The following is a 17,553-nucleotide window of genomic DNA, read 5'->3' on the forward strand; positions in this document are numbered from 1 at the left end:
CTTGTATTTTACACTTGGATGACTAAAACATGTAAGCTATCATGAAACACACACACACACACACACACACACACACACACACACACACACACACAGAGTCAAGACAAGGTATTTAACTTTTACTGTGAAGTGAACTCACAGGGCATGTCAAGATGAGCCCGCATAAGCTTCTTCCTGCGTGTCAAAGCAGTTTGAGATGCGGCAAGAGGCATGTTAGGAACATAAAAACATTTCCTGCGCTGCATATTTACAGCATCAGCTCAAAATTTGATACCTGGATATCCAGGTATCAAAAAAAATAAAAATAAAAAAAGTGGGGCAGGGCATGGTCCTGGACAACTGAGGCAACTGGAGGCTGGGGTCCGCCAAAGAGACACTCTGATATCCAACCAGAGTGTCTCTATGCCTGCTCCTTGCACCAATACTGCAGTATATTGCCTGCCCATACAGGGCAAATAGCAATGCAGGCTGCAGCGACCTGGGCCCAGACTCCGTTCCAGGTAAGTGTGAAGTGGCGTAGCTTGGAGGGAGGCAGGGGGCTGTGAGGGTGCGGGAGATCATTGAGGGGGCAGCTCAGGAGGGGTGGGAGCACTCGGGGGCCCTCCTGGCACAGCTTCCTGCACAGCATGGGGCAGCAAATCTTGGCCCTGGCCACCTGGCACCCAGCATTCCCTGTGCCACATCGTGCAGGCCGGTCCGGCTCGGCATGGCACCATGTACCTTCAGGCAGCTCCGGGCTGCTTGGGCTGTCACTGAAGGCCTTGCACCATTCACAGGGACTGCCTGTTGTGCAAGGCCAGGTCCTGCACGTATGGGCCCCACATGCCATTGGGCCAGTTCCGTGCACGCAGAACCTGGCCTGGTGCGACAAGTGGTCCCCGTGAGTGGTGCAGGGCCCCGAGTGACAGCCCAGGAAGCCCAGAGCTGCCTGAAGGTGCACGGCACCGGGCCAAGCTGGGCCCATACAATGTGGTGCAGGCAGCACTAGGTGCCAGGCAGCCAGGGCCAAGCCATGCTGCTGTGTGTGGGCAGGGGGAGGGGCTGTGCCAGGAGGGGCCCAAGCGCTGCTACAATGGCTGCTGCTGTTTCAGGTGAGCTGTGGACTGTGTGGGAGGGCAGTCCATGTGCTGGGGTGGGAGGGGGGGCTGCACCCTGTGGGGAGCAGGAAACCCACCCCACCTGAGCAGACCCCCTACAATTCCCACACACCCCACACCCACTCATCTGCATCCCCTCACATCCCCCTCCTGCAAACCCCACATCCCCCCATCACATACCCATCATACCCAGCTACCAGACAAGGATGAGACCTGCTGGCAAGACCTGTGGTTGCAGGGGCAGCTGTCCCCACATCCTAGTTAGTGAAGGAGTCAGGGGAACTTATGGTAAGGAAACCAAAAGCAAACGTCAAAACATATAAATATTTAGAATTTATTTTATTATGATGATCAAGACGCTGTTAGGTTTCCAAACTGCTTTAACATTACAAATATAGCAATAAAACATTGCCCAACTGCTCTCTCTCTCTCATTTTAATTGCAGAAGAACATAGATTTGCGGATATTTTAAAGAGTCAATTTTAGATTTTTTTTATCAGAGGTTTTTCAGTTTTTAAATAGGGAACACCAGGTTTTTTGCTAGTGAGGCAAGTGGCAAGGCCCAGGCTGAGAAGCCTGCTCAGGGCTGGCACCTGGGACCCAGCTGGTGGTGGCTGACCTCCTGGCCACTTGGGGCCAAGAGAAAATGCTTTGACAGTTCAAAGCAGGCCACCACACTGAGAACTTCTTCCAGGCAATAGCTGCGCAGCGGGCAGGGCAGCAGTACACATGGCAGTAGTGCTACACAAAGGTCAACCGTTAAGCCACAGCCCACTGGCACCTGGCCCAGAGGTGCAGTCCCCCTCCAGGTCTGGCAGGTGTACAGCCTTGGGATCACATGCTGTCACAGGTAGCAGGTCACAGTCAGTCAGCAGTCCCCACTGCCAGACTGCTGCAGTGGGTAAAGGGTGCAGGGTACTGTCGGTTAGGGTTGCTTCAGCAGTCCAGCTGGCACAAGGGGCTAGTGTCCCGTGATACCAATTGATCATGCCCCAGAAGCTCCTGACCATCTGTATCACCCAATTATCGTGGGCCCTGAGACCCACACAGCTAACTAATAGCTCCTATTGTATGGGGCCAATGGATGGATGGCACAACAAAATACTTGGGACAACTAATGAAAAAACCAGAATAGGAGTGTTGTGTGGGTCAAAGGGTCAAAATGTGAAAATAAGTGTGCTTGAGGGGGACACAGAGCAGAGCCCCCTGGGCTGCACCCACTGGTCCTCAAAGGCATCCAAGGAACCGGTGGACGCTGCCCACTGGTGCTCTGCCTGGAGATGTGCATGGACAAGTGAGAGGGAAGTGGCCCCACAGTCTCCAGGCACCTTCCCAGCCACAGCCTCCTTCCTGGTCAAATACAGGGCCCACTTGGCCAAGGCCAGAAGGAGGTTGACCAGGAGGTGGGGCCACAGATGGGTTGACCAAAACAAAACATGGGGGGGTGAAATTCAACCAGAACCTCAAGTGGAGGCTCTGGAGGTGGAGGGGCTGCAGCCTGGCACACTCAAGGGTCATGTGTGCCAGGGTCTCCCTCCGCCCGCAGAAGAGGCAGGAGACCAGAGTGTCCATGAAGCTCACCACATACATGCCCGTGGCGATGGCTCCATGGAGGAGCCACCAGCTGAGGTCCCCAGTGGCTTGTGGAATGAGGGTGGAGTACAGACTCAGCCAGTAGGGTGCCCCAGCCACACCCTTGCCAACCAGGTCCCGCCACTTGGTGTCTGGGCGGGATGCAAGGGTGGCATGATGGACAGTGCAGCGCACGAGCGTGTAGAGGTGGTGGTGACAGATGGTGGAAAAGCAAACCTGTCTGGTGTCCTCCAGCTGGCTCAGGTGGTGGAGCGTGGAAGCCAGGTGAGGCGCTGGCCCCATGACAAATTCTGGTGGGCTGGAGAACATGGGGGGTGGGGTGGTAGCAATCTTGCTGCCACTCCAGATGTTCCTGAGAGTAAGTAGCCCTGAGCTGCTTGCCATAGCAGTTTTTTATACTGCCAAGACCAGCACAGGGCAGGTTTTTATACTGCTGGGACCAGGCTCTAGCTCCTGGCTGCAAATCCGAGAGGAGCTGGGGAGGGCTATTTTGCCCCAAGTGGCACAACTTGCCCCACACCAAAGTGCATGTCCAGGCCTGTGTGCCAAGGCAAAAATCCCTGGCTCAAATTTGTGCCGCTCCTTTTTGAGCTTCTGTAAGAGCATGTGCCTGCTTGTATGGACGCACCCACAGAGGTCAACTGTATATTCAGAGGTATAGGACTGACCTCAGAGAACCTCATGGTAAAACTTAAGTAACCATGCTTCCAAAGTATTTTTTTTTAATCTGGGTCAGTTACTTACCTTAAACCCAAATACATAAATAAAACATCATTTTAGTAGGAAGACCAAGCCAGAAAGTCATCAGTGTGCTGTTATAACTGTATGAAATGCTTAGAACCAAGAGTTCATTCTGAATAAAATTTTGCATTTTTCAATGGTAGTATTCTAAACAAAAATTTTCACTACTATTTAAAATTGTCATTTTGCCACTAAAAATAAAACAAAACAAATTCTAAATTGAAATGGGAATAACAGTCATTGGTACTTTTTTTTTTTTTTTTTTGGCTAGGGAAGAAGCCTCTTATAATAATGAGTGGGAAATGTTCCTAACCAATAAGTCAATTGCTTTGAGCAAAATTTTTAACAGAAGTAAAGCTAAATTTCTCAAATCAGCTCTAATAAATAGAAATTTCTATATTTTAGCATATTGTGGGATAGAATAATGAATTTGGACTTTTCTAATTATTTAATAATAAATCAAATACAATTTAAAAGTAGAAGTTGGCTCCACTCAGACTGAAACATTCAAAACTTTAACAGTTATACACGTTGGCAGTAGTAAAACCATTAATTTGGAACACCAAATAATAATTTGTTCCTGTGTACAGAGAAATTTAAACATTTGGTTTCAACTTTTAACCTAAATTGGATATGGACAGGATTACTGTTTCAACCAGAATGGGAAATGTATATGCATAATGCTTGATTATAAAAAACAATCTCTTCTGAGCAGACATACTTGTATTTATTGGTACCATTCTTATAGTTCTTACTTTCAATTTATTTTAATGAATCTACAGAGATTTTTATACAATAACCTCATTCATAAACATTAAATTAGCTGTACACAAGCTGAAAAATCGACTGATAAAATTCAATGTAACATAAGATAGAGAACAAAATACTAGTGTGTACATTACCTTAGCATTCTCAAGTAGTACATCATTTCTACCTAAACCGGGTCCTATGACAATTGAATGCAGTCGTGGTAACCACTTTTCCACTTCATGAACAGCATTAGGACTGTCACTAAATTAAAGAAAAAGAAGTTAAAAGAGATTTACTTTCAATACTCTAGAAGTCCGAAAGATCAGCGTATGGTCAAAGGGAACATGGGGGGTAATTTTACCCCCCAAATTACTAAAATATATATTATAGAGAAACAAGACACAGCGAGAGAACATCTTTTAGAATTGACCTGATGTCAATCCAGGAACATGGCTCCTACTATTTTAGTCACACAGTGTATTTCCCATGCCTTACTGGACTTGGGGTTTAAACCCAAGCAGAATAAAGTTATTAACTAAAAAGTCCCACATTGTTAAGGAAAGGGGAAAAAAAACCCTACATCAAGAACAACTTTTCTGTTTAGGTCTCTCTTTGGAGAGCTTTTAACATAATACCTTTAAGAATTGTTTTGTGATGAAAACTCTTCTCTGGTTAAATGAATTTTCCAATATCAGCCCTACCAGATCTCATTGTTTTATGAGTGATGGAAATAATTTATAGATGGCATGTGAGAGGGGATGCAAAAGCCCCCCTGACTCACTCCAGATCCCTTCCTGATGTGCCCCGTTACTTACTGCAGGGATGGCAAAGAGCAGCAGCTGGAGGGAGACTCCGTGGCAGGCTCGGCAATTCCGGAGCCGCCTGAGCCTGCATACCAGCGGGCGCAGGGGGGCATGGTCTGAGAGAGGTGTGGGCTGCTCAAAAAGCAGCTGGGGACACAACTGGAGGCTGGCAGAGAGGAGGAGAGCTGGATGCTGACAGGGAGGTGCCGGCTGAAGATCCGGGGGATGCAAACTCCGAGGACAGGAGCAGGAAACCTCATGTCTGCTGGGGAACACTGGCAGGCAAACGGGAGAACTCAAGCCCCTGAGCAGAGGGACACCAGGGAGCTCCACCAGAGAGGAGCAGCCCCCAGGGATGTCACGAAGGGGAGACAAGGCTCCAACAGAAGCCCCAGGTACCTTGGTAGGGAATGGCCCCAAGGGACCAAAGACATTCCTGGACAACACGGCAGTGAGGGAGGAGCACGAAGCCCATGCAAGGGGGATGAGCAACACCGGCTGGTGGGACCCAGACAGCCCATCTGCCGGTCAGATGGTCCCAAATGTGAAAGGCACATGGGGGCCCCAGGGAGGCTTCCCCGAGAGGGACAACAGGGGCCTGGCACAGGGTGGCCTCCCTCCCAAGCGCCCAATAGGCAAAGAAGGATGGCTGAGTCCCCAACAGGACCAAAGGCCCTGAGAGACCAGATCCCAGGAGCCCCATCAGCAGATGCTGATCCCTTACATTCAGTTTTTCCTAAGTTACAGTTAACCCCAGACAGGGATGTGTTTAGTTGCCTAGGCTCCAGTCCAAAGACGAAGGAAGGCCTCAGAAAGACGGATGGCCAGAAAGGCCCAACCCTTGAAGGGGTGCAGTGTGGATGAGATGGGATCATCCAAGGGCAAGACCTGAGGAGAGCAGAGTCTGCCCTGGCCATGGATGCGGTAAGGTGGGGTAAAGGGGAGGTTGGAGCCTCACAAAGAAACCCAGGGCTGAGATCCTCTCAGACCACCTGCAGGGAACTGCCTCGCAAGAAAAAGAATAAAAACATCAAAGACATGGCAAGCGAGTAGGAGCAGCACCTGAACCCCTTTGGTGGTGCCGAATTCAGATCTCACCCTGATGTCACTGGGGAGCAAGGCACCAACAAAGGAGGGGCCAAAACCCTATAACGCCTACCAACAACATGGCATTATATAACCCATTGCATCCTATGACAGCTTGAGTTTCTCCTAGACAACCTCAACAGTTTCTAAATGGGCAAAGGTGAGCAACCTTTACTATAGTTATTCGAATCCAAGACAACTCTAGATTTAAAACAATTCCCTAATTAAATTATATACAGGGAAAATGTATAAATTTGTTAAAATTTTCCATGTGTAGAAGCTATTCATTGCAGGGGCATCTTAAATCCATTGCCCCCACTGCTGCACTGGGGCAAACAGTGGCTGGAGGGCAGGTAGTGTGGGAACCAAGTGGCCTAATCTCTGCCCCCTCTCCCTCCCCCAACACCTTGCCCCATGCTGCCTGTCCTCTCCACCACTTGCCTGTACTCCCTTTGCACCAGATTCCCTACAGTGTGCCTGTACACACTTGAACTAGGCCCCCTACAGTATGTACCCCCTGGCACCTTTGTCCCCTGACCACTTACCTTTACCCTGACCCCCTTCACAAACCCAGTGCCTCCCTTGGTGCATGCCCCATGCCCCACAATCTCTGCCCTCCTGCCATCTTTGCCACTGCCACCTTTACCTCCCCTTCCCCTGCTGCCACCACTGTCCCCCTCCCACTATCTACACTCCAGTTCTGGCTCCACTCCTGAGCATCAAGCAATGGAACAGGTGGTTGTTCTGGCCCCAGCAGGGCCACACAGCAGCAGCCACAGAGATGACAGTTCTGGCCCACTTGCTGTGCGGTCAGAACAACCATGTGCTCCATACGTGGAGGGCAAGTGGCAGTGTGGGGCACATGCAGTGAGGGCCTGGGCAGCAACTATGGCTTTAACTCAAATCCCTACCCCGAGTCAGAGAGGGAACCACAACAACCACCTGGCTCCCCGCCCCCACTCAATTGTACTCAAATCCAAAATGAGAGACTTTTTGCCCACGTATTAAAATAGAGGGGAAAACTAATCTTGGATTTGAGTGAATGCCATAAGTTTTTTAAAACTAAAACAGGCATTTCAAGCAGTTATTTAAAAGACCATTCATAATCAGCAAAGTAATGCATACAGGCAACCTCTGCTTAACATGGTTTTGCTATAGCACTCATTTAAAATACATGCTTGGTTTCACTTAGCATGCAGAGCATTTCATTATAACGCTCAGAGTGGTGGGTGGGGAGAAGCAGTGGTGGCAGCGGCATCGTTGTCAAGCTGAATCGGTGAGTGGCAGCTGGTGGGGCCCAGGGCAGGGTGGCAGGAGCCCAGGGTCTACTCTGGCACGTAGTGCTGGAGCGGGTGGGGAGAAGCCATGGCAAGAAGGGGTGGGTGGGGGGCCATGCAGCATAAGCATGGAGCCCAATCTGGCAGGGCCCAGGGCAGGGTGGCAGGAGCCTGGGGTCCACTCCAGCATGTGGTGCTGGAACAGCTGGCGGGCAGGGAGGAGTGGTGGGGGCAGCGAGAAGGAGCGGGCAGGGAGTGTGAGCACAGGGCCCAGGCCAACAGGGCAGCAGAAGCATGGGGCCCAAGGCCAGGGCTGGCAGGAGTGTGGGGCCTGGGCCAGTGTGAGCCAGTGCTCAAGTTCATGCGTGCAGTGTCCCCTGCCCCAGACCACAGTGTGGCCAAGCCTGTGAACCCCGTCCCTGGGCTGCAGCCCGTGACCCATTCTGCTCCGGGTATGCGCTCACCCATGGGGCACGGACACCATTCCGAGCTTCCCCTTGTGCTGGCTGGAGCCCCGCTGCCTTCCTGTCATTAATCCCCGGGCAGGTGGGTTCCTGACTCAGGCCCTGCAGGAGGGGGAGCTGGAGCTGCACACGTGTGCTGGTGGCCAGCAGATGCAGGCCAGCAGGGGCGGAACAATGAGGCCAGGAGGAGCCAATGCCTTCCCTGGCAGAGCCTGTGCAGTGCCTTGCTGAGACTGGCAGGGCCAGGGCTGGCAGGAGCATTAGGCCAGGGCCGGACGGTGGTGCAGAACCAATTATATTTATTTACATTAAACCCTATGGGAAAACAGGTTTCCCTTAACACTGTTTCGCTTAGCACATGGTTTTTCCAGAACCAATTGAGAGTATTAAGCAGGCATTGCCTGCATTCAGAAATTTAAGTTTGGATCAAATCTTACTCTTTCTTGGTTCAGTAGCATTAGCTAACAACTCCTCTTCACAAACACGTGATCTAAGCCATTGGTGTTAAACATATGGCCTCTGGGGCTCTGACAGAGGATAGGATTTGGAGGGTGGGACTAGTAGGGGTGGGGCCAGACACCAAAATCCAGGGCACAGAACCCCACTGGGGACATTTGTTGGGATTCAGGGGAGAGTGAGTTTGACACCTTTGATCCAAACAATTTCAGGTTAAACAGGGAAAAAAATGTTAATTATCTTACAATATTAATATGTTAATATCCCATTAAAACTATTATGAAAATAAATCAATCCCTGACAGTGCTTTGGTTAATTTAATCTCATTTTGATTCTAAGAAAACAAATTTTGAGCTAGAAGTTTGATAATTGATGATGCTACCCAACTCCATTTTTTGTTTTTGGTTCTTCTTTGATGTCTTGCTGTTGCCTGCTTGTAGAGATGAACCAGATCACTTGTTATGAATGTGGTAAAGGTAAAGGTTGGAAGCAGTCTCTATTGCTTGCTTAAGTCTTATTTATACTTTTCTCCTTTCATAATTTTGCTGTAGATGTAAGAAACACCTCTTTAGGATTTGACTAGATTCTTGACTGTTACTAATATCGCCTGTCATTCTTTCATTGGCTCAACACCTTTGGTGTTTTATTCAAGATGAAGCAGCTGAAGTTACTGCCTGCTACATTTGCAGCAGGGTGATAATTTTTCCTACAGTAAATTATAATGTTGCCTTCATTCTTGTAGCAGCAGATTCTCAGAGTATCTTCAAAATTTCAGCTTTTTCATGCAATTTGTAAGACAGCCTGTTAGTTTTATTAGGTTTCAACAAGAATTCATTTCTGCTTTAAATATGTCTAAACACTCTTACTTTATATAAAGCATCTTAAGTTTTGAAAATGATTTTAAAAGTTAATGTGTTAAGACATAAATTCAAGAAATGAAAAAAGTTACTGTCCCCCCTTCTGCCCTGCCCCTTTTTTTTTTTGGAAGAGAATTTTGTGTTTTTGAATTTGGTAAAAAAATAACATAAGCACTGCCAGGTAATGAATTAATTTTCCAATTAATAGTAACAGTATTATTCAATTGCCCTGTTATATTAGTAACCAGTTACTGCAACAGATGACTGTACTATTGTTTGGAACAATAATAATCATTTTATCATATAACAATGGCATTAGGAAGCTGTTATGAGACTTGTATTTTCAATACAAATTATTTGCAGATAACATCACAAAATCTTGGTTAAGCATTTAAAAAGGTTTTTCACTTTTTAGTAAGGACATACATTTCAAAAGACTCATACAAACCATTTCACAACCATTAACACTGTTCTTACCATTTAAGGAATGAGATGATAATTTCTTCCCTTAATTGTCTTTTACTAAAATGGTCTTCAGATTTATGATCTACCATTTTCAGTACATTTATAATTAAAAATTCTTTTAAATATTGTATACAAAACAGAATTTCAAAACCTATGTTTTCCAAAATGTAATAAAAATTGTGTAAAATATAAAGCACACTGGAAATTATAAACTGCATTTCTGAACCTACGTAAGTACCAACATTTTAGGGATGAGGGTACTATATCCTCTGACACTGCAGACTTGGCCTGGATGACAAAAGAAATTCTCTAGAATGAGTCTGAACATTTTGTCTGATAATCCAATAATCATCTGATAAGTAAACACATAAGCAGGTGCTGTCATAATCTTCAAGCATCTTGATTATGAAAAATAATTTTATAATTCAGTAAAGGTGCAGATGGTTTTTTTAATGCCCTAATATTCTTAAATTAAACAAATAACTATTTTTGCACTGATACTGAGGTCTGCCCTCAACATGTAGTCTGGAATTCTTGGCCAGACCTACTGAGGCACTCACCTACCCTTCAATCACTCCTTCTATAATCCTGATTATATCGAGTCTGACCCTAAAAAGGGCTGGAGTGCCAAGACTGATTCTAATAGAATACTTAGGAAAAGGTGGGCAGGGAGCATGAACAAGCCAAGTCCTACTTGGGTAAATACAGTATTTCAATTGTTCATCTAGCCAACATTATGAGCATGCTGAAAACTAAATGAATAGATGGAAAAAGGAACAGTTGTCATCAGTTCAAAGGAAGGCTTCATTCACTGTGAAAAGACTAATCTCAAGATCCTGAATAAAAATTCAGTCCTACTACATGTATTTACAAGTTATTTAATGAATTTCTTAACTGTGTTACATGAAAAGCCTAAAACTGCAAGGCGGGTAGCTCCATCTGAGGCCATAACACCTTCGCATTTTTCTAGAGTTAATCAATACTTGCTGCACTTTTTAGAGGCATTATTTCTGAAGATCCGTTACAGTGTTATAGCCCATGAAGGAACATACAATGATGCAGGGAAGGATGGATGATAAATTTTGTCCTGAGGTAGCTAAGTCTTCACCTACCAGTGGAGGTCTGTACACTCCCTTGGAAAGTTAAGGGAGTACAAAAATTATGCTCATTTCTCTATGCAGAGGCAATCAAAATTATACTGGGTCTGCCTCATCTTCTTTAGCACCCTTTATGTCAGAGGAAGAGAGAAAGACAAACAGTGGACCCTAGTCTCAGTATGACAGAAAGGCATCTTCCTGCTCTTGAGCAAAACCTGTGGCATTTAGAGTTGCAAAAAGACAAAATGCAATGTTTTCCCACCCCTTCTATTGCAGAACTTTTAAATTGTTTATGCAGCTTCACTACCTTTCCAGTCACCTGATATGGCAGGCCAAAAAGCTATGGGATAAACCATAGTAGTACATGGATGTAAGCTGGCCTTATTTGATGACCTAATACACTGCTGTCACATTGTCTGCAACAACATGCGCTAAACGTAGTTTTTGACATGTGGTAGAAAAGATGGAAGAGCTCAGAAGACCAGTCTCAGTTCCCAGTACATTAATATGCATTGCCCTTTTTTAAGAATTTCAGCGGCTATAAATAGTTACTTTGTTAAAATGAACTCCCCCCCACGATAGAGATGACTGCAGTTTCTGAAGGAGATGAAGAGTTGAAAACGAGCTCTCAGAACACTGCAATGTTGAGTCCATCATGACAGAAATAGAAGGTAAACCACATAATAGGGCTGTACAAAGCTTCGGGTGCTGATTCAATTCGGCAGAGATTCAGCCCAATTTGGTGGCCAAATCTCCAAATCCGAATTGACTCAGGGGGCCAATAAAAAGGTCCAAATTGATTCAAAGCTCTCCAAATTTTCGGAAAAGATTTGGAGAGCTTTGATGATTCAGGCAGTCCCTGGCCGCTAAAGTAGGGAGCTGGAGCTGTACTCAGAGCTGGGAAATAGGGGGGCAGGGGAGGGACTCCCGCCAGGCCCCATCCCCTGCCTGCTCCCCCAGATCCCCATAATGCCCTGCCCAGCCCAGCTCCCAATGCTTTTAAAAAAAGCCCCACTCACTTGGTGCTGCCCGGCAGGGTGTGATTCCCACTGCCCCCCCGCTGCATGGAGGGGCTGTCACAAACTCCTCGACCCCCCACCCTCTCCCAGCCCCCTCCATAGCTGCTCTGCCCACCCCAGCTCCAGCCCGTTAAGAAAAAAAAACTTGAAAAATACCCCGGGACTCACTGGCTCCTGCAGCAGCCTTGGGGCATCAAGGGGTTCGTGCGGAGCCTCCCACGTGGCATGGGGATCACCCCTTGCCAGGCAGGAACTGGTGAATAGGGGTTTTGGGGTTTTTTTTTTTTTCCCTTAAAGGGCCAGATCTGGGGCAGGCGGAGCAGCCATGGAGGGGGGGCCTGGGACCACAGGGAGGGTGGTTAGGAGGACTTGTGCAACCCCCCCATGAAGTGTGGAACAGTGGGGGGCAGCAAGGGTCACCCCCCCACACACAGCAGCACCCGGTAAGTTCAGGGTTTTGTTTTGTTTTTTCAAAGTGCCAGGAGCTGGGTTGGGCAAGGCAGCCATTGTGGGGCTGGGAGAGCAGGTGAGGGACAGGGTCTGTGCGATTCAGCTGAATTGATTCAGGATGGTGATTCAAATCACTAAATCGAATCACTGTCCCCCAAATCATCTGACTCCGAAGCGAATACTAGCTGCTTCGCACGGGCCTACCATGTAAATATGTTGACAGTGCTTGGTTTGTAATTTAACATCAAGCAATGTTTCCAAGCATAAACTTACATATAAATGACTGAAGATGTGAGGCCTAGAAGGTTCATTATTTTTTTAGAAGAATTTTGATAAGACATCACTACGGCAAACTGCTAAAGCTTCAGAAATCTTTCATCTAGAGGGAAAGCTCTACCAACTACAAAACTATGACCATTCCCATATAAGAGATCCTTTGTATATAGTAATAGAGATTTTCCTTATTGCAAATTCTAAAATTTCAAAGAGGAAACATCTATAAGCTAACATACTCAAAGAATGTACATTATCTGGTTGCACTGGAAAGTTTCCTCGTCTGCTGGTAGATTCCAAAAAGAAATAAAATAGCTTAATTCTGGAAGGAATAAATATAGACTGCTGCTAAAAGCTGGAATATTTTGAAACCAATACAATTATATATATTAACTCATGCTGTGGGCTTTCTACCTTTTTAAAAGGGTCAGAAACAACTTAGTGCCTAGTTACTGAACTATTATTAATACCCAATACAGGAGAGTCTAATGCTTAGTAACAGACACTGACACTGCTTAAGTTACTCTAAATGCTTAGGAACCTTTGAAAAATTCTAATTAGTGAATATTGAATTAAATCTCTTACATGCTCTATGATTAAACCACAACCTGTTTGGAATGGATATTATTTTTTTTTAATACATGGCAAAGCTATAATATACTTGTATACTTTTTTCTCAGTTGCTTCATGAGCTTTATAGTTCAGTTATGGTCAAACCCTCTCCCTTTCTTGCAAGCTCATAGAAAAATCAAGCCTTTTAGCTGATGGTTTTATTTGATAGGAATACTTAGTATTTCTCCTGCATTTAATGGATTGTCTGCAGAAAAAAATTGACCAGAATAGCTTCTGAAGAATAAGCTACTCCACAATACCGTATTCTGCAACTGACTAGAATTGCTTATTCTTCTACAGCTTTTTCATTCAATTTGCTTATGTAGAGAAGCCATATTTTTAAAGCACTTCACTCAAACGCTAATTGATCTTCACAGCAGCCCTTGTGCTATACAAGAGATATTAAGACAGTATGGGAAGAAAAAGCTTTTTTTCCTTCTTTTAAAGAAGTGGATAGGCAGATATACATTGTGTCAAATGAATGAAAAACAACTGAGCAAAAAAATATTGCAAGATACCATGATTTAGATACTATGACTTGTAGCACTTTGAGTTTAATTTTTGTATAAAGCTCTGTTTTTACAGAGAACAGCCTTCCTGGGTGTTTTATAAGCATAATTTGTAAGGATGGGTCACAAAACTTGATAGAAAGCATTTATCTTTGATCTGGTAAAACCAGTACACTCAGAGGTGTAGCAGGGTAGCACTATGCCTTGGGCTATGGCCACACAATCAGCGATGTTTGCTGCCCCACGGGCAATGGTGGTAGTGTGATTAACTACTGCTGTAGCAGCTGTTATTTTGGCACAATTCACACAAAAGCAGCACCCAGGGCTCCTCCCTCCCCTTCCCCTTTCTCAACCCCCCCCCACTAAGTTACACTGCTGAGTGCACTCTACAATGATTTCTGCAACTGTGATGCAGAACTCTAAAGGTTTTGCAGCTGCACAAGTTCAACTAGCCCTCTTAAAGCCATGTGATGATGTACTGCCTCTAAACTGGAAGTCAGCCAAAAGCCCCTGTGGCCAACAATAGCTGGCTAAGAGGTCCCAGAATCCACCAGTACAAGCTCCCAAAAAGTAATGTGCGCTGAAATGCCAAAAACAGTTTTGTCAAAACAGAGCTGTTGTGTGGAAGTGATGAACCACTGCAAGGGCAAGTGAACTGTCTGATAAAAATCAATGCCTCTGCAATGTTTGCCTCGTTTAGTATATGGAAGCTCAATTTCTAATTAAACAATGCAGATTTTCTCTTTAAACCGAAAAGCAACAGGAATAATAATAATAGTAAGTCTCCAAATAGCTATTCTCTATTTATTTTCTAACAGCAACCCCAGACCAAGTTTATGGTACAGATACAAGCAAAAAGTATAAGAAAAAAATATTAAGCTCAGAAAGCACTATTAGAAAAATAGGTTTTACACAATAAATGAGTATGTGACAAACCTTTTGTGATCTTTAAAATCCAGTGAATGTCACAATTTCTGAAAACCTCTATTTTTATTAATTTACTTGATAATTAAACTGACTTAAGTTGTAAAACATAGGATACAGAAGGCCAATCACCAATAACATTCTAGCATATTGCTGTAAGGGAAGGGAAGGTTTTAAAGCCTGAATTTAAAAATAAATTTCACCAGCAAAAGCCAAATATATTATAGAATCATAGAACTATAGAACTGGAAGGGACCTGTAAGATCAAGTCTAGTCTCCTGCCATAGGCAGGAAGTTACTGGGCTCAGACAAGCTTGAAAAGGTGCCTGTCAAGCCTCATCTTGAACACTTCCAAGGAGGGTGACTGCACCATCTCTGCTGGAAGTGTGTTTCAGATCCTGGTGACCCTTACATAAAAAAAGTTTTTTCTTATTTCTAGCCTGAATTTACTTTCTATCAGCTTATGCCCATTAGTCCTCATCCTCCCTTCAGGTGCCTTCTTGAACCTGCTCCTTTAGATCTTGATGCTCAACCCTGACATAATTGTAGGTGGCTATCAAATCACCTCTCAGCCTTATGCAAGTGAAACAGTTTAAATAAAGGCTTGTAGATTAAACCAAATCAGTAGTATGCCTTGTTACCTTTCAAATCGGGGGGTTGAACTAGATGACCTCCTGAGGTCCCTTCCAGCCCTAATTTTCTATGATTCTCTATTAAATATGATCTCACAGTTAAAAGTTTGTCATCTTATTTTCAAACTTGAAAATAAGACACTTTTGTCTCTGCCCCCCCAATTAACGATAGACACTCATCAAGACACAATCATCTCTTGGGAAATAAACAGTCCAATATCAAGGCACTTGCTCACTTTGCCTCTAGCGATAATAAATACCTTCTATTGTGCTTTTCATCTTCAAAGCATTTTACAAAGCATAAAAATTTCACGTTAACCCCTCTGCAATTTCACATCAAGAAGCAATACAAGGCACACCATCTGATGGGCCTAGAGATTTAAAGCCATGATAATGTTAATAATATTGCAAAAAGAATGTCGTAAGACGACACTGATAGATAACTGGTGGATTGCATTTTTTATTAAGGAAATCAGAATAAGTCCTGACTCCAGTAACATGACACTGGGTTTATTTTAGAATATCTGTTCTTCTGAGCATCTGTGACTGCAAGTCCAAGAACTGTTATGAATTATGAATACTGCATAGATTTCCCTGACTGTGTAAATGATGCTGCCATCTTCTTATAGTCTACATCAACTTCTTTAAGAAAGCTGAGGAAGGGTACTTGGTATCCAAAACATATCACCCATAAGATTCTTGCTTCTCAAAAGTTGTCATACTATTTTTTTATTTACATTTAACAGAGAAAAGTTCCTCTCTCTCCATTTCACTTTTCTGAAGGTATGTTATTGCACTGTCTAACCATGAGACTTCTATAACTCTTAATATGTGCAATTTTCATCTCCTTTTCAGTACAGAGGTATTAATGTAGAGTTCAAGCTAGGTTCCATACTGGTCCCATGCATACTACTACCTGAGAACCATTACCAGATCCCTCCATTTCTTATCAGCAACCTTAACTGGCAATTAGTCTGCACTCCAAAAAAATCTATTTAAAATTACCAACATAAATTCAAAAATGTACCTCAAAAGAAAAAAGTGGAAAAAGCACAAAAGAAATCCATTAAAAATGTAGCTTGTAAGGCTGAAGGGAAGTAATCAAGTGAATGAGAATCGGGCAAGACTAAATTTTCAAGAAAACATATTTCAAGGGAAGTAAACTTTCCCTTCTCCAAAACACTGAGAATCCTACAACAAGTGCTGCTTTCTCAAAGAGCAAGTAGCTCTAGGAATGTCTCTTAATCACACTCCTCATGCCAAGTGTCTAAATATTTAAGCATTACAATATTCAGCATCACCACCCCTATGGCTTTTTGTAGATCTGAAGATTAGTTTCATCTTGGTTGATAACTGCACCAAGCATTCTGTCCCTCGCCCAACCAGTTACAGCTGTTCTTCATACTGTGCCAACAGACAGTAACACTTTCAGTGTATTCAAGGTCTCCTAGCAGAATATGGTTCAACTGTGTACTACCAAGAGACGGATAATATGGAAAAAGCAGCAACAAATGGAAGTTTATTTTAAACAAAAATGGTAATAACCAGGGATTCTGCCTTTCTCCGATTTAAAAAAAATCCCCAATTTTCAGTTAAAAAAAATTATCCTAAATCCACATTTTTCTGTAATTTAAATGAAACATCATTAACATAGACAGATAGACAGACAGAGGTCTTTCATTTTAATCATGGAAAAAAGTGGATTTGGGGTTACTTTTTTTTTAAAAACTGAAAATTGGGCATTTTTTTAAATTAGAGAAAACCAGGATCCCTGGTAATAATAAACAATGCCAGATTTGTGCAGAAACAGGAAACTTTGAAGAAAGGTCGGCAGTGGTGTAGCTAGGAAATGTGAAAGGTGGTAGAAAGCCAGAAACAAATTTTCAGAAGCAAGTAGTGTGGTAAGCTCTGATTCTCCTCACCTTTGTTTTAAGTAGAAATGGGAGCACTTTTGTAGTCAGAATGATTTCTTCTTTAGGACGAGTGAAGAGCTGATCAGTGGATGCCAATGTAGAGAGAAGCAGGCCACTGACAAGTAAGGCTGCAGTCTCCCAAAAACCAACTTGATTCAGCAGTGAGGGAGTATCTTTGGCTTAATTAGGGAAATCAAGAAACCAGAGAAAGAAGGATTTCTAAAACTTAATACCAACAGCTTTCCTTACAGCCATTACAGTAACAAAATATTAACACACCCTTAGAGAACAAAGAAGGCTTCACTTGAAGACTAGACCCAGGAGCAACAATGACCAATCCAATAGACAGACAGTGCAGATTCAATAGCATAGATGTTGAGTTCACAGCAAGGGCCTCTACTTAATAAATGAGCTGCTGTATTATGCACCAGCTTCACTTTCTTGCTTTAAAGTTGAAAAGGTATGGATGGCCATATCAAGTTTTGTCTTTGGGAACCCCCCCACCCCAATACTCATCACAGCCACAAATAGGGGT

At 44.2% G+C, this 17,553-nt stretch overlaps 1 protein-coding gene across 4 annotated transcripts in view; it reads right to left on the reverse strand.

Moving 5' to 3' along the window:
* NAXD (NAD(P)HX dehydratase) overlaps positions 1–17,553 on the reverse strand; it is a 58,749-nt gene that overhangs the window by 24,382 nt on the left and 16,814 nt on the right. For all 4 annotated transcript variants that reach the window (XR_002099939.1, XM_019529662.1, XM_019529661.1 and 1 more), the window contains one exon: positions 4,334–4,442. Coding sequence is in view for 3 of the 4 variants with exons in the window: in XM_019529662.1 (XP_019385207.1) it covers positions 4,334–4,442 (109 nt within the window). In the remaining variant the exon portion in view is untranslated. The remainder of the gene's footprint in view (positions 1–4,333; positions 4,443–17,553) is intronic.

This window comes from Crocodylus porosus, unplaced genomic scaffold, assembly GCF_001723895.1.
Source record: "Crocodylus porosus isolate Cpor-Errol unplaced genomic scaffold, CroPor_comp1, whole genome shotgun sequence".
Classification (NCBI taxonomy): Eukaryota; Metazoa; Chordata; order Crocodylia; family Crocodylidae; genus Crocodylus; species Crocodylus porosus.